General features: G+C 38.5%; 1 protein-coding gene and 1 long non-coding RNA gene across 2 annotated transcripts in view; one reads left to right on the top strand and one right to left on the bottom strand.

Moving 5' to 3' along the window:
- The window catches only part of EDNRA (endothelin receptor type A), a 71,100-nt gene that overhangs the window by 20,415 nt on the left and 25,740 nt on the right, over nucleotides 1-24,945 (bottom strand). The window contains exon 3 of the mRNA XM_047717598.1: nucleotides 11,531-11,658. Within this exon, the coding sequence (XP_047573554.1) occupies nucleotides 11,531-11,658 (128 nt within the window). The remainder of the gene's footprint in view (nucleotides 1-11,530; nucleotides 11,659-24,945) is intronic.
- On the top strand, nucleotides 3,410-7,042 carry LOC125093023 (uncharacterized). Its single transcript, XR_007125134.1, has 3 exons — nucleotides 3,410-3,825; nucleotides 4,447-4,682; nucleotides 6,362-7,042. It is a non-coding gene; the product is annotated as an uncharacterized LOC125093023 (long non-coding RNA).

The raw sequence follows: 24,945 nt of genomic DNA, 5'->3' as shown, positions 1-24,945 counted from the left end.
GCCAGATGGTTCCCAGGGGAATTCTACCAAACATTTAAAGAAGAACTAATTCCTATCTCCTGAAACTGTCCCAAAAAATAGAAATGGAAGGAAAACTTCCAAACTCATTTTATGAGGCCAGCATCACCTTGATCCCAAAACCAGACAAGGATCCCGTCAAAAAAGAGAACTACAGACCAATATCCTTGATGAACACAGATGCAAAAATTCTCACCAAAATACTAGCCAATAGGATTCCACAGTACATTAAAAGGATTATTCACCACGACCAAGTGGGATTTATTCCAGGGCTGCAAGGTTGGTTCAACATCCGCAAATCAATCAATGTGATACAACACATTAATAGAAGAAAGAACAAGAACCATATAATACTCTCAATAGATGCTGAAAAAGCATTTGACAAAGTACAGCATCCCTCCTGATCAAAACTCTTCAAAGTGTAGGGATAGAGGGCACATACCTCAATATTATCAAAGCCATCTATGAAAAACCCACCGCAAATATTCTCAATGGAGAAAAACTGAAAGCTTTTCTGCTAAGGTCAGGAACACGGCAGGGATGTCCATTATCACCACTGCTATTCAACATAGTACTAGAAGTCCTAGCCTCAGCAATCAGACAACAAAAGGAAATTAAAGCATCCAAATCGGCAAAGAAGAAGTCAAACTATCACTCTTCATAGATGATATGATACTATATGTGGAAAACCCAAAAGACTCCACTCCCAAACTCCTAGAACTTGTACAGGAATTCAGTAAAGTGTCAGGATATAAAATCAATGCACAGAAATCAGTTGCATTTCTCTACACCAACAACAAGACAGAAGAAAGAGAAATTAAGGAGTCCATCCCATTTACAATTGCACCCAAAACTATAAGATACCTAGGAATAAACCTAACCAAAGAGACTAAGAATCTATACTCAGAAAACTATAAAGTACTCATGAAAGAAATTGAGGAAGACACAAAGAAATGGAAAAATGTCCATGCTCCTGGATTGGAAGAATAAATATTGTGAAAATGTCTATGTTACCTAAAGCAATCTACACATTTAATGCAATTCCTATCAAAGTACCATCCATTTTTTTCAAAGAAATGGAACAAATAATCCTAAAATTTATATGGAACCAGAAAAGACCTTGAATAGCCAAAGGAATATTGAAGAAGAAAGCCAAAGTTGGTGGCATCACTATTCCGGACTTCAAGCTCTATTACAAAGCTGTCATCATCAAGACAGCATGGTACTGGCACAAAAACAGACACATAGATCAATGGAACAGAATAGAGAGCCCAGAAATAGACCCTCAACTCTATGGTCCACTAATCTTTGACAAAGCAGGAAAGAATGTCCAATGGAAAAAAGACAACCTCTTCAATAAATGGTGTTGGGAAAATTGGACAGCCACATGCAGAAAAATGAAATTGGATCATTTCCTTACACCACACACGAAAATAGACTCAAAATGGATGAAGGACCTCAATGTGAGAAAGGAATCCATCCAAATCCTTGAGGAGAACACAGGCAGCAACCTCTTCGACCTCAGCCGCAGCAACATCTTCCTAGGAATATCACCAAAGGCAAGGGAAGCAAGGGCAAAAATGAAATATTGGGATTTTACCAAGATCAAAAGCTTTTGCACAGCAAAGGAAACAGTGAACAAAACCAAAAGACAACTGACAGAATGGGAGAAGATATTTGCAAACGACATATCAGATAAAGGGCTAGTGTCCAAAATCTATAAAGAACTTAGCAAACTCAACACCCAAAGAACAAATAATCCAATCAAGAAATGGACAGAAGACATGAACAGACATTTCTGTAAAGAAGATATCCAGATGGCCAACAGACACATGAAAAAGTGTTCCATATCACTCGGCATCAGGGAAATACAAATCAAAACCACAATGAGATATCACCTCACACCAGTCAGAATGGCTCAAATTAACAAGTCAGGAAATGACAGATGCTGGCGAGGATGCGGAGAAAGGGGAACACTCCTACACTGTTGGTGGGAATGCAAGCTGGTGCAACCACTCTGGAAAACAGCATGGAGGTTCCTCAAAGTGTTGAAAATAGAACTACCCTATGACCCAGCAATTGCACTGCTGGGTATTTACCCTAAAGATACAAACGTAGTGATCCGAAGGGGCATGTGCACCCGAATGTTTATAGCAGCAATGTCTACAATAGCCAAACTATGGAAAGAACCTAGATGTCCATCAACAGATGAATGGATAAAGAAGATGTGGTATATATACACTATGGAATACTATGTAGCCATCAAAAGAAATGAAATCTTGCCATTTGCGACGACGTGGATGGAACTAGAGGGTATCATGCTTAGCAAAATAAGTCAATCGGAGAAAGACAACTATCATATGATCTCCCTGATAGGAGGGAGAGGAGATGCAACATGGGGGGTTAAGGGGGTAGGAGAAGAGTAAATGAAACAAGATGGAATTGGGAGGGAGACAAACCATAAGTGACTCTTAATCTCACAAAAGAAACTGAGGGTTGATGTGGGGAGGGGGGTTGGGAGGTGGGGTGGGGTTATGGACACTGGGGAGGGTATGTGCTATGGTGAGTGCTGTGAAGTGTGTAAACCTGGCGATTCACAGACCTGTGCCCCTGGGGATAAAAATATATTATGTGTTTATAAAAAATAAAATTAAAAAAAAATCTGAATAAAAAAAAAGAAATAAAAGACATCCAAATTGGTAAGGGAAAAAAAAAACAAATTCAAAAGATAATACTTCAACAAAATCTATTTTTATCTTTTTATTCTTTGTCCATTTCTATTCACATATGCATAAACTAATTATATATTACAGTCATATCAATTACAATTTTGTTTTTAGTTTTATCAACTTTTCATTATAAAAAATACCCCTAGGGGCACCTGGATGGCTCAGTCAGTTGAGCATCCGACTCTTGACTTCAGCTCGGGTCATGATCTCAGGCTCCTGGGATTGAGCCCCGCATAAGTCTTTCTGCTCATCAGAGAGCCTGTTTCCCCACCCCCTCTGCCTGCCTCTTGCCCACTTGTGATCTCTCTCTGTGTCAAATAAATAAATAAAATCTTAAAGAAGAAGTCCTTATGCTTCTGTAGAGGCCTGGTATTTATTAATTTAATAGCTACACAGTATAACTGGATATTGATAGAGTTTACTTAAATATTTCTCCTAAGATCACATCAATTCTAATGTTTCAAGGTTGGGAATAACACATCTACAGATATGGTCGTACATATAGTTTTTTCTCTTTTTTTTTTTTTTTAAAGAATTTTTTATTCATTTATTTGACAGAGAGAGATCACAAGCAGGCAGAGAGACAGGCAGAGAGAGAGGAGGAAGCAGGCTCCCTGCTGAGCAGAGAGCCCGATTCGGGGCTCGATCCCAGGACCCTGAGATCATGACCTGAGCCGAAGGCAGCGGCTTAACCCACTGAGCCACCCAGGCGCCCCAGTTTTTTCTCTTTTTGAATGATTTTCCTGGATTAATTATCTTGAGTGAGATTACTGAATCAAGGGAAGGTAGAGGTAGCTAACATACTTTTAAAAAGTTTCTATCAGGTGCCTGTCCATACTTGCCTACATTAGAAATTATTCTTTTTCCTTCAATTCTGCCACTTCCCTTAAGTTATCACTTCTATCCTCACCTACGCACACTTTAAACTAACAGCAAATGCAGTCACTTGTAATGTTTGATTGTGATTTCTGTCTCTTACGGGATAGACAAACCAACTTCCATACAGAAGTCTGGAGGCAAAACAGCCAGCGGGAAGAATTTGGAAGAGAAACCAGGCATGGTGGATTCAAAGATAGCAGTGAGCACTTTCACACTTCTTCAGCTGAGTCTTTCAGTTGGGCTGGCCAGTGACTGCTTGGACTGGCTGAGTGGAGCTGGAAGGATGTTTTGTGGGTTTCAGGCCTGGTCTCTGAGCAGAGCCGCAGCTCCACCCTCGTGCCTGTCTCACAGAACGTGTTGAGAGGTGCTAGACTGCAGGAGAGGGGGTGAGGCTCCGCTGAGCTCAGACTTCCAGCTCTTCTTGCCAATGGGCTAGTCATTTGTCTTGGACTCAAGAGACAGGCTTAGCCCTCAGCTGAAATCCACCAAAATACCCAGGCGAAGTGACAAGTTGCAGAGGAATTGCCCAAATTCCTACCCCACCACATGGTGAGATAATAATAAAATGGTGGTTGTCTGAAGCTGCTAAGTTTTGGGGTAGACTGTTAGCAAAGAAAAATAAGATAGCAAAATTAACCAGTCGCTTGATCTTGTCAATAGAATTAAGATAAAAGAATACATAACTGTGTGCCATGGGCACAGACCTCAAAATGAGATCCCAGGTTGCCCTACAGTCAGCGTTGGCTTTGTCTCTGTCCCGGCTCTGGGTTGTCTCTTCTGGCTCTGACTCTCCTTTCATGTCTCCCCTATTTTCATGCAGCAAAAGGACATCATACCACCGGGAGAATAAGGAGAAACCAAGTCTGACTCTAAATAAAAATGAAGCTTTCCAGAAAACCACTTTCATGTTTCTTGACTTAGGACAAACCTTTGAGAACATCATAGAGACCACTGAGCAATTATGTGAAATGCTGGGATGAAGAAGTGACATTGGCTTTTGAATTTGAGGCTTATCAAACAAAACTGCCTTATTAATCGTCTCTGCAACTTTTCCAGGTATCTAATTATACATCATTCCTGGAGCATTTGTCAAGAGAGTTTTATCTTTTCATAGCCTCCTTCCCCAGGCAATTTTTAACTACAAGTTAGATTTGTACCCAGACCTTTTTACTGGTCTGACCCTGTCATCTTCCACTTTAAACATGACAGTTAACTTTATAAAGAACAGCATTGAATTCCCCTTCCATTTTGCTCCATCCTTTTTACCCCCAAACAAACTCTATGTAACATCTGAAATATGTCATTTATGGCATGCAAAAATACCCATTTTAATTGTTGGTAATGGCTGGTTAGTCCTATTTTGCTGGGAAAAATTCATTCATGTTAGAAGTCTATTACTGTAGTGGTAAAAACAATTTTCACTGATAAAGCTGAGGAGAGGTCAAAATTATCTCTAAATTTCCTCAGTCTTTTCTGAAATTCCCGTTTATCTTTTTCTTAAGTGACTAAGGATGCAAAGTAAAAGTCAATGAAAGTTAGATTTGAGGAGGAACTAGTGAAAATGTAGAGGAGGCAGTCCATAGTCGATATTCACAATGAAAGCTCATCTTTTCTGGGGCAGGTCATGGTTTCCTCTTACTCTCTTATTTACCTCATTTAGATTAAAAGCTGATCATGAAACAGCTAGATTTTCTTCTTTCAACCTTCTGTATTCCATATTCATTGAATAATCAGTAAGGTAATAAAGGAATTGTATAGAACTTGGATATATAGTTCCTCTTATTATTTTCTCTCAAAATAACAACTCTGAAATGAGAGGTAATTACACTGAAAATATATTTAAAAAATCATGGGAACTCTTCCTGAACTGTAGTTTGATTCACTCAGCTCACAAGAGGAAGGCAGGGATTCCTAAACTGCAAATTGTTTTGTAATAGATTGCAATTTCCCTCTTTTTATTTCTTGTTTTAGTTTTATTATTTTACAGAAGGATTTTCTAGAAAAAAAAAGAAAGGAAAAGAAAAAGGGATTTTCTTATTTTTAGTAGAATATAATGCAACCAAATCAAGACCCAAAGCAAATCGTATCTTTTGGAATTAAGTGTGAATGATTCATTCTCTAGGGTGAAAGTTTTTGAACTGGAAATGTCAAAATAGATTCCCTACACTCAGGTCCCAAAGCTTAGAGTCAGTACCAAATGAAATGTAGAATAATAAAGAAAGGACCCAGGGAACAAAGAATGTTGAGTTTATTACCACGTAAAACCCGAATTAAGGCAGATTTTTGTGGGAATGGAATTTTAAAATGGTTTATTGTTTTGATCTAACACTGAGCCCACGTCTTAATGAAATAGACTTTTGATGCCATTTTTTCTTTCCTCCTTTTAACCAAGAACATGTCATTGGATACACAGCTGGTAATTTGTGATGGGACATTTAGTTCATTTTTCTCCGTGCATGAGATGGGAGTGGGGAAGATGTGGTAAGATGAGGTGAGCCTACACATGACATGGGAACCTATGACTGATTCCCTCCATCCACTCCATGCCCCAACCCACCTCAACCCCTGACAGGTAGAGTTTCTAGTGGGGAGAATGAAACTGTGCAAAATGGTTGCTTGAGATTTCCCCAAGGAAGAAAGAGAGGGAAGAGCAATGCGGGCTTTTGATGGTTTAGGGGATTTAGGCCTTCTGTAGCCTAAATACCTTCATGCATTTCCTTCTCCTTTGTCCTCAGGTTGCCATCTTCACAAGCGGGAAGACTTCTAACGGGCAGCAGCTGGGCCTTATTCTTCACATCTGTGCACCATCCCCTTCCTGCCTGAACCCCTGTGCAACTAAATTATGAATTATGCTTCTCAATCTAGGGATAATTTATTATATAGTATGTCACTAAGGAATAAGTACCTTAAAATATTTTTTCAACAAAAAATTGACTACCTGGACTTATATAAAATATAAAATAAACACTATAACTATGCCACATAACATGACGTACAAAATATACTCTAAATTTTCTCACAAGAAAATATATCTCAAGGGTGACAATTTGCCTACATTGCTTACTAAAGCAAGCAAATTCTATCTTCTCTCTTTTAAAACATGTATGTATGTATGAATTTATTTGTATTGAGGTAAAATTGACATAAAACATTCCATTAGTTCCAGGTGTATAACATAATGATTCAGTATCTGTATACATTGTGAAATGAGCACGACAATAAGTCTAATGAACATCCCTCACCACAGTTACAGAATTTTGTGTGTGTGTGATGAGGACTTTGGAGATTTAGTCCCTTAGAAACTTTGAAATATGTAGTACAGTGTTAACTACAGTCACCATGCTGTACATTACGTGCCATGGCTTATTTATTTTATAACTGGAAGTTTGTACATTTTGACCCCCTGCAGCCATGTCACCCCCACCACCCTGCCCTTTGGCAGCCACCAATCTGTGCTATCTATGAGCTTGTTTTTGATTTGTTTTGCTCGTTTTGTTTTTTAGATTTTCTATATAAATGAGATCATAAGTACTTGTCTTTCTCTGTCTCACTCATTTCACTTAACATAACGTCCTCAAAGACCATCCATGTTGTCACAGATGGCAAGATCCATTCTTTTTTACCGCGGAATAATATTCCATGGTTTATACGTGCCACATCTTCTTTATCCATTCATCCATGGGTAGACACGAGTTGTTATCATGAGTAATGTGGCAATAAAGATAAGGCTGCTCATATCTTTTCAAATTAGTGTTTCCATTTTCTTTGGATAAATACCCAGAACTGGAATTGCTAGGTCATATGGTAGTTCTATTTTTAATTTTTTGAGGAACTTCCATACTGTTTTCCACAGTAGCCACACCAATTTACATTCCCACCAATAGTGCACAGGGTTGGTTTTTTTCTCTGCATCCTCGCCAATACCTGTTGTCTCTTGTCTTTTTGATACTAGCTATTCTGACAGCCATGAGATGATATTACACCGTGGTTTTGATTTGCATTTCCCTGATGATGAGATCTTCCTCTCTCTTGGCTTCTCTTTTTATCCATGCTACTTAGGAGATTATACTTACATGTCTTAAAAAAGATGTTATTATTTATAGGGAACAAGAATCGTCCTTGTCTTCATTCTGTTTCTCATTCTTTTTTGTCATATGCTGATCTTGTCCAACTTTGGCTTTTGGTTGGATGTTTCCTCAGAGGTGCAGTTACTCATTATTGTCTTGGTTGTTTTTTTTTTTTTTTTTTTTAAAGATTTTATTTATTTATTTATTTGTCAGAGAGAGAGAGAGATCACAAGCAGGCAGAGTGGCAGGCAGAGGCAGAGAGAGAAGCAGGCTCCCTGCTGAGCAAGAAGCCTGATGAGGGACTTGATCCCAGGACCCTGGGATCATGACCTGAGCTGAAGGCAGTGGCTTACCTGACTGAGCCACCCAGGTGTAACCTATTGTCCTGGTTTTTAAAGCCTTTGGGACAAAGTTTAGTTTTTTTAATAAAATGATATTTTCTAAAATATGATGGTTTTTGTAAAGGCACTAATAGGGATAGAGACAGCTCTGGGCTGTGTACCTGCATGTGTTTCTCCACATACAGAAGCTTCCGTGGTCATGCCTATGTGTCTGTATTGCTTATGCTTTAGAGCTGCCTGCCCATAGAAAATTAACCTTGATATAGAACACAGGTCACAGGAATGAGCTGCATAACTGAGATAAATAAAATGTATAAAATAACATAAGAGTAAATAAGGAAAATGGGTAACAGGCAATAAAAGTAAATATACTTTCAGAATTTTTTTTCTACTCCTAGAACAACATTGCAAACACCCATCATCCCATCCTGAGATATAACTACTGCTAATATTTGTCATGTTGTCTTCAAGGAATTTTATATTCATATACCTATACATGTCAGTTACATTTAGCCTCCTTCTCCATTGGCCTAACATGGGGTAATAAGATTGATATATTTTCCTGTAAATAATTTTATAAAGCACATTTTTGTGCATGAATTCTCTGTTCAAGTTTTTTAGATTGTTTTCTTAGAATCAATCCTTAAAATTGTAATTACTGGGTCACAAGACAAAAGCATTTGTAGGATTTTACCTTCCTGAAGGGCTGTTTAAATCTCTACTTCACCAGATACTGAGAAATGTGTTTTCTTAGCTGAAATCTCTTTGATTACATGAACATTATTCATATGTTAATTAATCATTTAAGTTTATTCTTTGGTATTTTTATAGTCATGCTCTTTTTATATGGAGGTCTTATGATTTTAATTACTATCTGTGTGGCCTCCTTGATTACCAAGAATATTAGCATGTTGTAGCTTTTTTAACAGGCATTTGCTGCAAATATTTCCCCCAGCTTCTTGCTTTATTTGTTTTTTAAATTTATGAATGCTTGATCTTCATGCTTTAAAGTTTTATGTCCTGAAATCCTTTTATAATTATATTCAGCATTTCTACAACCTTTTTAAGTTCAAAAAGTCTGCCTTTACTAGTGATCAAAAAGATATTAGTCTATTTTCTTCTATATGGCGTAAGTTTTTACAGGCTGGAGCGCAGTGGTTAACAAGGTGGACGACTTATAGTTGATTACTGCCTTGGTCACCAAATGGCCTTGGTTAATCTCTTCCGACCTCAGCTCCCTCATATGTAAAGTGAGGGTGATTACAGGACCATCACAAGCTGGTGTCATAAGGACTAAGGACAAGAGCTGCTGTAAAGTATTTTTAACATGGCTTAGCACGTACTTATACTCAGTAAGTGGTAATTATTATAAATATTATTATTGACATATAGTAAAAGATAAGACTTTAACGTGCTTTTCTCCCCTAATGGCTAAATAGCACTATTTTTCCTTTCCCCATTATACTCAAAGTGATTTCAGTCTATATTACACTCTAATACACTGTAACACCTGTTTCCGGCTTTCCCATTTATTTCTCAGTATATTCCTATGTAGGTGCCACACTGTCTTTTTGTTTGCTTGTGTGTTTTTAGATTGGGGAGGAGGGAACAGAGGGAAAGGGAGAGAGAGAATCCTACGCAGGCTCCACACCCAGCATGGAGCCCAATGCAGGTTCGATCCCAAGACCCTAAGATCATGACCTGAGCCAAAATCAAGAATCAGATGCTTAACTGAGTGAGCCACACAGGTACCCCTGTGCCATACTCTTTTCAATACTGTAGCTTTATAACATTTAGCACTATCATATGGGAAGAGTATGCATGTAGGAAACATAATTCTTTTTTAAACTATAATGATTATTTTCTCTTTCTTTTCCCCACAGGGATTCTAGAGTTATATTGTAATTAAAAATTTAATTGGATTTTGTAATAAGCATACACAGCCACATCTCTAAATATACAACTTGATAAATGCAGGAAACATTTTACACTTATTAGTAATGTCACAGATATAAATTTAAGTGCTTTAATTTTTAGATACTACACCACTTCGGATACAAGATGAAATAGTGCTACTGGATGCTAGGAATAGGAACAGCAGAGTGAGAACTCATTAGTGAATAAAATCCAGATTACAAATGCTTACTCAGTTTCTTAGGACATGGCCACAGGTAACACAGTCAATTATTTCGTCCAGTGGAAGTGACACAGTGGCCACCTACATGCCATAAATGTGTTAATACAGTGGCCCTTAATGCCTGCTATGATGCAGAAGAGAAGCACACAGAGCTCAGGTTTTCCTGGGAACAACTGAGAATGTGACTAGGAAAGGAGAAATGCTCTCTGATCTCGTGTTTACTACTGCATAAGCAGTAGCATCATGACATTTTAAACTACTATAGGAATTTTTGTGTGCTGTAATTTCAGCAATACATTTTTTTGCATTTATTTTTAAGAACACTGCTAAACTTTTTGCTTTGTGTTTCACAGGTATTACAGGCATACGTGGCGTGATTTATAAGAAGGATGCCATGATAATTTTCATCTACTAAGAGAATGAGTATTTTGATGTTTTAATAATAATGATTTGGTTCCCCCAAAGTGATTGCAGGTGATAGATAACAAAATGTCTATAAAGGCTTAAATGTTCTTTAAGAAAAGGAGTCTTTTATTTCTATGATGGTGGGACTCAGGTGCTCTGACAGAGTGATTGACAGAGTGTGAGAGAGCAAAAGTGGAAACCTCTTCTAAACTGTGGTAGATCAATTAAATGGGACATTAAAGAGCATTTGCATAGGATAATATTCAGTATAAAGGGATGCCATAGAAAGTGTTATATGGTTCCTAACTTCATTCTTTATAGTTACTGCTATGAAAGTTAGGAGGTGCTGAAAATATCATCTAGGAGGACTCCTTTAGAGAAGTCTTGGCATCCCTGTTTGAGGAGAATTCCAGAAAGACTTAGAGAAACTTGATGAGTTTTTTAAAATCTGATCAAGGAGTGCTTCTGTTGTTGCCCTCTTTTTAAAGACTGTGAAACATCTCAGGCATTCAGAGACGCTTTGAGAAGAATATAACAATATTATGTATTCACCACTCAGCTCAAGTAATCAAGTATTAAACATATAACTGAATGATATATTTTTTTCTAATGAGAAATGTACCATGGAAAAATATAGCATTTGCATGTCCTAAAGTGTCCTTTTCCAAGGTTCTTTCCATCCGATATGTTCATTTCTCCTTTGCTGCGTAGGGTGCCAAACGGCTATAACTGGCAAATGCTCTAGATACACATTGCTGAGTGAAAGATGGCTAATGATCAGCCAATGTGTAAAGTGATTCTAAACAGTAGGGCTAGACTGTTGATATTTTAATTCACTTGAAACTAATTAACAACTGTCCTGTGCACCAACTCTCAAGGCTCCTTGACTTCTCTTCTTTTTGAGAAAAATGCTTTTCGAAACCCAACAGGAGTGGAGGGAGAGAACCCCATTACCTGTCAACACTGAGAGCACAGAGATTGAGGACGGTGATCCCCACCGAGGACTTCTGCAAAAAGGGGAACAGCTTGCAAAGAAACACGCCGAAGTCATTGTGATCGAAAGGCCAGCGGCCCGCCAGCAGCTGAAAGGAGAAGCCAGGGTCAGAAACAACAGAGGTGGCACGGAAAACGTGGACACTTACATTCATCAGTTGTGTGTAACACCCAGTGCTCATCACAACATGTGCCCTACTCAATACCCATCACCCAGCGACCTCATCCCTTCACCCTTTCCCCTCTGAAACCCTCAGTTTGTTTGTTTCCTCCATCAGGGTCCATGGTTTCATATAGTTCATCTCCCCCTCTGATTTCTCTCCCTTCATTTTTCTCTTTCTTCTCCTAATGTCCTCCATGCTATTCCTTATGTTCCATATATGAGTGAAACCATATGATAGTTGTTTTCTCTGCTTGACTTATTTTACTTAGCATAATCCCCTCCAGTTCCATCCATGTCGATGGAAATGACCACCTACTTTTCAAAGAGCAACAAAAGGTTAGGGTTTGGGTGACAGCTTGACTGAGAAGGGAGGCGGTTATCTCTTATCTATTTTTACTGACCTATAAGTAAAGTTAGTTTTCAAGTAGCGGTATCGGAGGATTATATTATCTCTTGACAAGCAGCATGGGCTCTGAATTCGAGGTGATGGAGAATCCTGGAAAAAGGAAGTAGTTTAGGATGTGCTGACTTGTCAGCAGCTTAACACCTTGGAGTCATTCTGAACTTAACTTTTGATCTGTGCCGATGGGGCTGACCTGCTTCACCAGGTGTATCCTAAGTGGCCTTTCTTTATTTAGGCTTAAACCTCCCTTTATCCTACGGACAAATGTGGTTACTGTGATCTGTTTGTAGCATTTGCCCGAAAGTCTTTTCTTAAATGTTGACAATTTAAAACCTCTGTTGGAAGGAAAAATGGATACCCTCTAGTGGCCATGGCAAGTAGCAAGATCATAAAACCCCCTGTGAGTTGCTGGTATTTATCTAATTAGGTATTATACCAGGAGCATGGGCTTAAATACTAGCTCAGCTACTTAAAAGGGGAGACCCTGCTGAACACATGATGCCTTTTAAGAGTAAATATGGTATTGATTTAATTTCTAATTTTTGCTTAGTGACTCAGAATTGAAACGGATTCCTCTCAATAGGAAAAACCGTCCTACTAACTTGACACACCTTTTTTCTCTTTTTTTGCAATGTACCTATTGCCTTAGTAGCTCTGAGGAGAGCTTTGAATTTCTCTTCTGACATACCTAAAAGATTATGTGAGGTTTAATCGCATGGTCAATGTGGTCATTAACATAATCCTCATTTTGAGAATTTAGTAATGGAGGGCTCTCTAAAATTCTATTTTTATGGCCAAGACCTTGTATGACTTATCTCAGAAATCCTCTCTTTTTAGTCTTCAAACATACTTCCCTTTCATTTTTAAAAGTTTTTAAATTTAAATTCAATTTAATTAACTTACACTGTTATTATTTTCAGGGGTAGAATTTAGTGATTCATCAGCTGCTGACAACACCCAGTGCTCGTTCCATCAAGTGCCATCTTTCTTTTCAAAGATTTTATTTATTTATTTATTTATTTGAGCGAGACTGATAGTGCTAGAGATAGCGAGAGAGAGCAGAAGCAGGGAGGAGAGGGAGAAGCAGGCTTCTGTGGAGCAGGGAACCCGATGCTGGGCTTGATCCCAGGACCCTGGGATCATGACCCGAATGGAAGGCTGAGTGGAAGGAAGCCGCTTAACAGACTGAGCCCCGCAGGCGCCCCATCAAGTGCCATCTTTAATGCCCATCAGGCAATTACCCGCCTACCTCCCCTTCAGCAACTTTCAGTTTGTTGCCTGTATATTTCCCTTTCTTTTGAATACATTTCTGAAAGTATTTTGAATTGAGGAATCCAATTCTGCCTCTCATCTCTTTCTTTTTCCCCTGCACTCTGATGAGTCTTTGTTACTATCTTCTCAGAATTTTTGCATAAACTTTTGTCCAAGGACAATTGGTGGGCTTTTCACAGGAACACTGCCCTAAACTCTTGATGGTTTTCCTGAAACTAACAAATAATTATACCATTGCTGATTGCTGGTTGTTAATGCTTGATGCAAGTAAAGATATAAAACACTATTTCTGAGATGAATTTCCCCCCATAAAGAGACAAAAACCTGAAAACGACTTTTTATAGAATGAGAGTTTAATATTTTGTCATGCAAGTGCAATTCTCCCCTGAAGACTACAGAGATGTAATTAAAATGTGTAGGAATTGTTACAGGGTATGCTTTACAGTGACTGAGTTGTTATGGTTGGTTTATTTCAGAAACAGAGGATCCTGATATCCATGTGGATGGATTTCCCAATTCACAGATCCAATAATGAGAGAATGGATGTTTCTTGCTTTAGCAAGGGGGACTTCGAAGAAGTCCTCTGAGGTTCTAAATGACAAGTGGTAAGAAAAATGATCCAGAGAAAAACACAACTGAGCATGAACTCTTTCAGGCCCTTCCAATCTTAATTGACTTTTTTCCTTTTTCATGCTTGGCAAAGCTTTCAACTAGGGTTATATGTAGAAGAAGGACTGAAGGGAAAGATATCACAGAATTGGTGGACACCTTAAAAAGATCATAGAATTGTCTTTCTTTGAAATAGAGTTTTGTTATTTTTGCTGTTATTTTTCCTTTCCCCAGGAGTGAGCATCGATTCTTCTTGGAAATTAAAGACAAAGGGAAATGAAATAAATCACTGGATGGGATGCTTGGGTTACTCAGTTGGATAAGCGTCCAACTCTTGGTTTTGGCTCAGGTCATGATCTTAGGGTCATGGGATGGAGCTCCAAGTTAGACTCCATGCTCAGCGGGGAGTCTACTCAGGATTCTCTCTCTCTCTATTCCCTCCCCCCTCCACAGCTCTCTCTAAGTAAATAAATCTTTAAAAAAAAAAAAAATCATTGGAGGACATTTCCAAACAATCACAGTGCAGACTTCTCTAACCTATATCCACTTCATTCTGAAAGGATGTATGGATAGTAACTGTCCTAATGCAACCGGGGGAAATGAGGGCACTGCAGGAGTTACTTCTTCCTTTTCTGTTTAAAGGTGGCTTCCTCAAAGAGGCCCCATTATCAGGTAGGTTCTGCTTGTTAATCTTTCCTCATGGAACCAGTGTGGAAGTAATTTTACATTCCAAGTCTCAGTTCACTCTGTTTTAGCAATAAAGGAATCAAAGAGGCATAGAGTGTAGATCACCTATGTTTCTCTTCTTTAGAAGAGATATTTTAGAACTTCTGAAAGACTACTTGCTGGGAATGCATCCTTGCTCTTATTTACTAGCATTCAAAATTGAAAACAATATTTAAAATGACAAAAATTAAGCTGTATAAAAACATAAAATGAGGGGCGCCTGGGTGGCTCAGTGGGTTAAGCCGCTGCCTTCAGCTCAGGTCATGATCTCAGGGTCCTGGGATCGAGTCCCGCATCGGGCTCTCTGCTCAGCAGGGAGCCTGCTTCTCTCTCTCTCTCTCTGCCTGCCTCTCTGTCTACTTGTGATCTCTCTGTCAAATAAACAAATAAAATCTTTAAAAAAAAAAAAAAACATAAAATGAAAAGCAAATCTCCCTTGTGATCAAAACCCCTAAACTCTGTGCCCAAGGGCAACCACTGTTAATTGTTAAATGTTCTCTTCCAGAAAAGTTCCTTTGTACATAAAAGCAAATGCCCTTAAAAAAGAGTAGGAACATATGGAAATAATATGTTTTAACAGTTTCTTATGATCTTTTTTGCCTAGTGTACTTTCCTGGTAAGCAGTCCTATTGCCTAATTAAAAGGTTTTGATTTTGAAAAGCACATCAATGAGAGAATTCAGACTAAGATAGGAAAAAATAAGTAACTATATAGGATAAATCTAGACCACAGCAAAGGAACTAGTTGATTTCGTTAATGTTAATAAGCCACTATCAATTCAATGAAAGAAAAACCAAACCACTGTGACAAACTGACAAGTTGGATTGGATCAAAGGGTTAATCAGGCACCAGGTAGTCATAGCTTATTTTTGTCATACAAGGGCTTATGCTATTATGAACCCTCATATTTATAACTTCCAAGGACATCACATAGTCCCTAGTACATAGTAGGTGTTGAATGAATTAATAATCCTCAATCATTAATTCAGGAAAATATTTTCATATTTTGAAATTAGTCAGTACCAATTTTGCCTTGAAAACAAATTCATCTTGTAATTTACTTTTTATTTAGAAGTTGTTTATCTGTATCCCAGAGTAATATTTCCATTTTTTACATTGAAAGAAACCATGCACCTGTCAGTGAGTCTTTTGAGGAAGTGGGAGAACACTGTTCTAGTTAAGACTTCAGGTTAAAGAGGAACTGCCACAAATTTTGGAGACCTCGCAGTCTGGGCTGTGATGAGACTGTCCAGCCTGATAAGAACCACAGAGCAGACACTGGAACATGAAGCACATCTAACTGCATTCTCAAGTGGATACAGAGGACACCACAGACCAATCACCGAGACAGGAGAGGGCAACCTGCTGAGTATGGATGCTAGTGAAGGATACTTTCCTTGGTTCTAGCCTACGGGATTTTTTCTACAGTTGAAATATAAAGTTCCCGATCATCACCTGAAAACTAAAGTACCTCTGAATGGCAGAAATTAATGTAGAAATTATGTATGTGTGTGGCTGATTTGGATTCTGTCCAAACCAATACAAAATTGACAGGCTGCATTTTTTAATCTGTCAGAACAGATTTACCGAAGGACTTCTACCACGTGGTACACCCATAAACGACCTGTTTTTAGAATGACTAGATCCAAAAGCAGGATCTCTGTCCACCACTATGTTTAATACAAAGCAATGTCTACGTGGCAGGAACCTTTCAGAAATGTGCATTGTACCTGTTGATGTCAGTTTTCTGGAACACAACAAGCAGAAAGTGAGCAAAAATGTAATGAGCCAATTGGCTGATGTGAAATTTATGCCCTCAAGTTCACGCACTTTCCTTATAGGCAAACTGCCCGAATCTTCACCACAGAATGACTTACTCTTACTTTACACCCTTACTTACTTTACACCTTTACACTCTTACAAGTTTCCAGGGGATACTGATAGTGCTGGCCCATCAACCATACTCGGAGAACCACTGCTCTAGAAGCACTTTGAGCACAAAAAATGATAGCTGACCGCACAGTAGTGCAGGAGGAGCAGAAATAGAATAGGACATAGACATATGAAATCAAAACTCATACGAGTTTAGGGCCTGCATTCCACTACTCCCTCCCCCAAGTAGTCCCTGAAGGCATCAGTACATAAAGGTACAGTTCAATATCGGGTGACTTCACAGAATGTCATAGCCTGATGTTTCAGGACTCACCAGCTTGGCACTGTAGAATATGGCTGTTTTTCCCCTCAATTCAACTTAGGTTGTGAACGCATAAGACTTGGGTTCAAGTCCAAGATCTACCTGTTACACACAACTAATGAATCAGTGAACACTGCATCAAAAAGGAATGATGTACTATATGGTGGCTAACGGAACATAGTAATAATTAAAAAAAAAAAACCCCAAATCAAGATCTACCTGACAGGTAAACTCATGTAAGTTTCATTTCTGTATTTGTTAAGTGGGGTGGTTCTCATGCCTCCAACAACGGTATGATGACCATCTGGGGGCTCAATCAGAATAATGCATATGAACGAATTCTCCAAACTGAATCTGTGCCACACAAACATTAGTTATTTTGAATTGCTATAATTTGTAATCATAAATGGAAATGTACCATTTATGCACAACTTAATGAAAATAAGGATAATAGAAATGAATTTACCCCTCTTTATCTATTCCAGATGTCATCTCTTGCCATTTAATGCTATTATTTGAGCATTACTTTTGTTATTGTCATGGCATCTTAATAATGGGATAAATAAAACCAGTGGCACATTTTTTTGTGTGCTAATTTTCCTTCCAGGCCATCCGGTGCGGCTGAGGGATTCTCTTCCTCCCTTTGTGTCACTCCACCCATCCTAGACAGGAACGAGGGATTTATGAGCACAGTCGATAGTAGCTGAAAATCTCAAATTAATTGTTCTCTTCTCCTCAACATGAATTCTGGTAGTGTCACTTGGACTTGAAGATGATGGACCAGGTACACGTTTCAAAAAGTGGGATCCTTAGGTTTTCTTCCTTGCTGGGGGAGAGGCAGAGAGAATGGCAGAGAGAACAGGATGTAGAACTTGAGTAGTCAAATCAGTAGTAAACAAGAACGTCTTCCAATAGCACAGACTGAGTTAATTATAATGCCTGTGATGCCCAGGACAAGCCTTTAATGTGAACATGTTCTCTGGCTGTTGCAAATCTCAAATTGGATACAATAAAATAAATCACTGTGGGGGACTGAGAATGGATTTTGCTTTTCCTTTATGTTTTAATTGTTTCAGGATTGAGGCAGAGATTTTTTTTTAAAGATTTTATTCATTTATTTGCGAGAGAAAGAGAGAAAAAAGCATGAGTGGGGGAGTGGTGGAGGGAGAAGGAGGTGGAGAGCCTAATGTGGGGCTCGATCTCAGGACGCTGGGATCATGACCTGAGCTGAGGGCCGACACTAAGCTGACAGAGCCACTCGGGTGCCCCACACGGAGTTTTCATAGAAATAAATGAAGTAAAAACCGTGGCTTGTACTTATCCACACAGGTTTTCCTTCGACAGGCCCCTTTTGCCTCCTGACCAGCCCCAAATTTGGAGCGTATGATGAATGCAGAGCAGAGCAGCAACTCCATAAAGGTTCGTAATTCTGGGGCCGGGGGTCCTCAGTGACCTAGGGGGACCCAGAAGCACTTCTTTTTCCATTAAAGCAAGTGGCTTTGCACAGCAGTTAAGAGCGAGCCCTGAAGCTCTCCTAGGACTTAAGGCTCTGCTATGTTCCTGCGTGACCCCGGCTTGCTGATTAACCTCACTGCTTTTCAGTTCCCTCTAGAAAATGAAGACCGGGTGACAGCTACCTCAGAGGATTCCTGTAGACAGCAGATGAGACAATCCAAACAGCTGGATTAGCAGAACTAAGCCTCTGGAGAAGTGAGCTGTTTGTTATCAGTCCCTGCTGTTCGTCCCGTTTTTCCATGAAAACGGGAAGGAGGATCCTCCAGTCACCGCGGGCGCACGGTGGTAGAAGACCCAAGCACAAGTGACCTCATTCTCAAGGAAATGACTAGCTGCGTGATGAACAGACCTCTAACAGTCCTTCAAAGCCGTAAGCAACATCCCGTGGCAGCTCAACAGAAAGAGAAGGTGGTCTGGCACAATGGCAGAGAGAACAGGATCTGGAATCTGCGATGGCCCCTGGCATCACTTAGACAAGTAAACTGTGCCTCAGAGAAGACAAGAGATAAAAAGAGAATCTATGCCCTCCGGTGGATGTGGGTATGAAATGAATTAATCCAGGCAAAGCACTCAGAAGGGCCTGGCCTAACATAGATCCTAAAGTGTTAGTTCCCCTGAGGCTCTGCTCCAACTACTCTGCTCTCCCCTGGGAAACATGGGATTGTTGCTACTCCTCGCTGCCCGCCATCTTACACTATTGAAATGTCAGGGTTTCCATTTTTGCTGAGGTCTTAACTTTTTAGAATTTGAAATAACATAGTTATTTAGAATGACCAAGTGGGGACATCTGGGTGGCTTAGTCGGTTAAATGGCCCTTTGGTTCAGGTCGTGATCTCAGGGTCCTGGGATGGAATCCTGCATTGGGCTCCTGGCTCAGCGGGGAGCCTGTTTCTCCCTCTGCCAGCCGCTCTTTAATAAAATCTTAAAACAAAATAAAACAAAACAAATAAAAAAACCCCTACCAAGTGGAGGAGAGGAAAGAAAAAGAGGAAAAGTAGTTTCTGAAACCAGCGTTCCAAAGCCATGAAGGGTCTTCCTTAGAAGAAAGATAGGGGCTTATTATCCTCAACAGTCTCGGTTACCTGAAGGCTAGGAATGAAATGTCTCTTTCAAATAACTCTGTTTGTGTAAGGATGCCAATCTAGAAGCAGGGGACCTGAGACTTCTGCTTGCTTTGCATGCAGAAAACCAAAGGATCATTGGGTGGAGAAGAATGAAACTTCTTTAAAGCAAGAACATTAGAAGGACTCAATATCAAAATTATACAGGTCAGTGCCAAAGATATGTGTCAATACTTTAGGATTTCATTCATAACCGAGAGAAGATTCATGTTGGAAAAAAATAAACCTGGTTTTTCCTGAATGGAGAAAAGCTTTTATACATGTGTCATGACTGGAGGCTTACGTTTTCTTGTAACACAGTGCGAACATAGTTAATTATAGACAATAAGTGCTCTGACCTGGACACACAGTAAGGACCAAAGCCTAATGAAAAATTTTATTGTTTCTTTTAATCAGCACTGTCTATGGTAGTACATGCTGTTATTTAAAAGAAACCTGCAGGCAAAACCAAAGCAGAACAAAGCAAAACAAAACAAACTGGTAGAGATCCCCACATAAAGATCTAGGGAGTACCTACAAAAGACTTAACAAGAATTGGTGATAAGTAGGAAAAAGGGAAAAACCAATGGCATAGTTGAAGGTATGCAGCTTATTTAATGATTTAATGTACAAAATCTTAAAAACTGGAGTTAGTTCTTCATTGTAAAGTATGTCACATGGTCACAGGAAATTAATTATGCCATGCGTAGTAAGAAACAAAGACCCAACCAAGAAATGGTATGAACGTGAAGATATGCTATCGTATGTGACTTGGGGGACGGGTGGGGAGAATACAATTGATGCTGAAGCTGACATGTTAGAGTACCTACGTTTGAGGTGATTTTGAGTATTTAATGACAGAAAGTCAATCAACAATAAAACTTCAAGCTTTCCAATAGCTGAGACATAAAGTGAAATAGAAAAAACATACCTAAGATATCCAAATTACCAGTCATGTGATGACACTTCGCTGAAGAATGCCGTGCATTTTAACAATTCACTATTAAAGTTTTAGAAGCCTGGCTAGCTTCTGGGGGAAGTGCTATGTGTGGTATAGAGAGTATTAAAACCATAAAAGTTATATTTAATGGGAAGAGAGAAGAGTGGAACATCCTGAGGGGGAAACTGGAAATCCTGACTTCCAGCTCTAGTCCTGTCAGAAATTTTTGGGCCTTGCTTCCCTCCTCTGCCAAATAATCTAGTTCTGGCCCAACATTTCTTATCTTTAAATTCTTTGCCGGCTCATAAATTGTGTGATTCCTTTTTCACATCAGAACTCTAGTCTGTAACTGGTTTCTCTGAAACTACTATCAACTCCATTTACCCTTAATCTTACCTCAGTCTTTCCCTTGATTTTATATGATTTTTTCCCCCAATTTCTCTTTTATCTTTCCCATCTGTGACACTTTTAGTCCTCTTTGACCTTCTTTCTGTCCAAAAGGATTAAGGAAACAGAACAGAAAACATACAAGTTTGCAGTCTACTGTAATTAGTCCACAGTTACGCCAAGTTTCCTTTTCTAGACACTCAATTACTTAGAAATACTTGTACTGGTTTAAGGAATATTAACTGCCATGAAAATCAGCCATTTAACCAAATGTTATTAAGACAAGTTTGGTAAACAACACTTATCTTAGAATTTCAAAACTGTTTCAGGCTTGGACAGGTGCTTACAGATCATCTAGATCAGTGGTTCTTTTAAGTGTGGTCTGTGACTCCGAAGGATCCCTGAGAACCTTTCCGAGGGTCTGCAAGATCAAGATAACACTAGCAGATTACTGCCTTTCGCCCTGCTGGTACAAAAACAATGGTGGGTAAAACCACGGGTGCCTTAGCAGGAATCAAGATGGGGCACCAAACTGTTTTAATAATCACTGCATTCTTAACCATGACACACTAGCAACAACAACAACAACAACAAATTGTTGCTGCAAGAGTAATGGTGAGGGGTTCAGCAGGTCACAGCACACAAGAGCAATATACAAATCCCAGCTGCATTTCAATATACCAGCAATGGAAAATCCAAAAATCCAAAGATGAAATCAAGAGACAATATCACTTAAAAGAGTGTCAAATACTTAGGAATAAATTTGACAAAAGAAATGTATGGCATGTACTGAAAGCTACACAATACTGGAGAAATCAAAGATTTAAATACATGTTTATGGATTGGAAGAATCAATATTGTTAAGATGGCAATCATCCAAAGGGTCAATACAATTCCTATCTAACTTCAAGGAAATGAATAAATTTATCTTAAATTTAAAAAAAATATTTATTTAAGAGCGAGAGCGAGAGCGAGAGAGAGAGAGAAAGAGAAAAAGAGAGCACAAGTTGGGAGTGGTTGGGAGGGGTAGAAGGGACAGAGGCAGAGGGAGAAGCAAGCAATGTGAGGCTCAGTCCCGGGACCCACCTGAGCCAAAGGCAGATGCTTAAATGACTGATCCACCCAGGTGCCCCTATCTTAAAATTTATATATAACTGTAAAGAACCTAGAATAAACAAAACAATTTTGAAAAAAAAAAAAGAACAAAGTAGGACTTATAATATCTGTTTAAAAACTCACTATAAACTTCAGTACAGAATGGTAGTGGCATAACAACAGACACATAGGTCATTGGGACAGAAAAGAAAGTCCAGAAATAAACTTACATTTATCATCAAATGAGTTTTGATAAAGGTGCCAAGGCAATTCAATGATAAAAGGGTAGTCTTTTCAAAAATGGTGTTGAAACAACTGGATATGCTTATGCAAAGAAAACATGAACTTAGGTGCTTATCTCATATCCTACATAAAAATTAATTATGATCATACATCTAAATGTGAGAGCTAAAACTATGAAACTGCTAGAGAAAACTATGAAACTGCTAGAGAATTTTTTTGTGATCTTCATTTAGGCAAAGATTTCATAGATACAACACCAGAAACATGATCCATGTAAGAACAATTTGATAAATTGTATTTAGTCAAAATTAAAAATTTTTGTTCCTCAAAAGACACCATTAAGATGAAAAGAAAAACCAGGGTGGGAAAAATATTTGCAAATCACATATCTGATGAAGGACTTCTGCCTGGAGTATATAAAAAACTCCTACAGTTAAAAAATATAAAGATAAGTAACAATTAAAAAGTATGAGAGATTTATGGGGCGTCCGGGTGGCTCAGTTGGTTAAGCGGCTGCCTTCGGCTCAGGTCATGATTCCAGGGTCCTGGGATCGAGCCCTGCATTGGGCTCCCTGCTCAGCAGAGAGCCTGCTTCTCTCTCTCCCCTTCTCCCTGCCGCTTTGCTTACTTGTGCTCTCTCTCTAGCTCTCTGTCAAATAAACAAATAAAAAAAAAATTAAAAATTAAAAAAAGTATGAGAGATTTAAATAGACATTTCACCAAAGTAGATATACAAATAGCTAAGAACATGAAAATGTAAGATATTCAAAATCATGAGTCTATTAGGGAAATAGAAATTAAAACCACAGTGTGATACTATTAAACATCATTAGAATGGCTATAATGAAAAAGTTGATAATAATAAGTGTTGGTGAGCATGTGGAGGCATTGGAACTGTCATATAATGCTGGTGGGACTGTAAGCTGGTACTATCTTTTTTTATATTAATATGATCCAGAAATATTCATATTCCTTCAATGTTACTCATTTGTTTGTATTTAGTTCTATGTAATTTTAGGTCATGTAGGTGTGTGTATCCACCACCAGTCAAGATATGGAACAGGCCCTTCACACAAAGATCCCTTTTGATGTTCTTTGATAACCACACTCCCTTTACGTCCCCTTCCCCATTCCTAACTCCTAGTAACTACTGATCTGTCCTCAGTCTCCATAACTATCATTTCAAGGATGTTATATAAATGGAATTATATAATATAAAATCTTTTGAGATTGGCTTTTTTTTTTTCACTCAGCACGGTTCCCTTGTGGTTCATCCAAATTATATATCTCAATAGCTTGTTCCTTTTTAATTTTGAGTAGTATTGCATGAAATGGATGTACCATAGTTGTTTAAACACTCACCCACTGAAGAACATCTGAGTTGTTTCTGAGTTCTGGCTACTACAAATTAGCTACTATGAACATGCATGAATTGGTTTTTGCGTGAACATAATTTTCATTACTTTGGAATAAACGCCCAAGAGTGCAATTGCTGGATCTGACCATAACTGCATGTTTAGTTTTATATTAAACATCCAAACTTCTTGCTAGAGTGGTTCTATGATTTTTCATTCTCACCAGCAATGTATGTTTATTTTAGCCTTTCTGATAGGTGTGTAGTGATATCTCACTGTGGTTTCCATTTTGTATTTCCCTAATGGCTGATGACATTGAACATCTTTTTCTATGTTTATCGGGTCATCTGTATATTCTCTTCTACAAAATTTGTTTATATTTTTCCCCCTTTTCTATTTGGATTGTTTTTTGTTGTTGAGTTTTGAGAGTTTCCTATATATTCTAGATATTAGCCTTTGTAGGATTTGTTGATTACAAATATTTTCTCCTAGTCTGTAGCCTTCTTTCATCCTCCTAAGAGGGTTCTTTGCAGAGCACAAGTTTTAAGTTTTGATGAAGTTCTATTTATCAATTTTTTTTTCTTTTATAGATTGTCTTTCAGGTATCAAGCCTAAGTACTCTTTACCTAGTCCTAGATCCCAAAGATTTTCTTCCTTTTTTTTTTCCCTAAAGTTTTATATTTCTACATTTTCATTATGCACCAGTTTAAAAAATTATTTTTTTTATTTTTTAAAAAATTTTTTAAAAAGATTTTTATTTATTTATTTGACAGACAAAGATCACAACTAGGCAGAGAGGCAGGCAGATAGAGAGGGGGAAGCAGGCTCCCCGCTGAGCAGAGAGCCCGATGCGGGGCTCGATCCCAGGACCCTGAGACCATGACCTGAGCTGAAGGCAGAGGCTTAACCCACTGAGCCATCCAGGTGCCCCCCAAAATTATTCTTAATTGTAGCAAAATATACATAACATGAAAATTACCAAAATAGCTATTAGTCATTGGCCATGGATATCTTTAGCAGAGAAGAGATAGTTTGAACAGAATGAGGGGATGCACTTGTGGATCAAGGAACCTAAAAAGGGACTGATAACAAATATTAAGTCCTAAGACACTTACTCTTCTCCATTCATTCATTTATCCAAATGAATATCCAAATTAATAAATATTCATTTATCCATTCATTCATTTAGCCATTTCTGGCTAAGCAGTAATATTTTATTAGATATAATCAATTCTGTACCAGTTTTGTCTTCTGGACCATTTCTACCAACTATGAAACTTCTTTTTTTTTTTTTTTTTAATTTTTTTTATTTTTTTCAGCATAACAGTATTCATTATTTTTGCACCACACCCAGTGCTCCATGCAATCTGTGCC

The sequence above is a fragment of the Lutra lutra genome, chromosome 2 (genome assembly GCF_902655055.1).
Source record: "Lutra lutra chromosome 2, mLutLut1.2, whole genome shotgun sequence".
NCBI lineage: Eukaryota > Metazoa > Chordata > Mammalia > Carnivora > Mustelidae > Lutra > Lutra lutra.
This window is presented reverse-complemented; position numbering and strand designations above follow the sequence as displayed.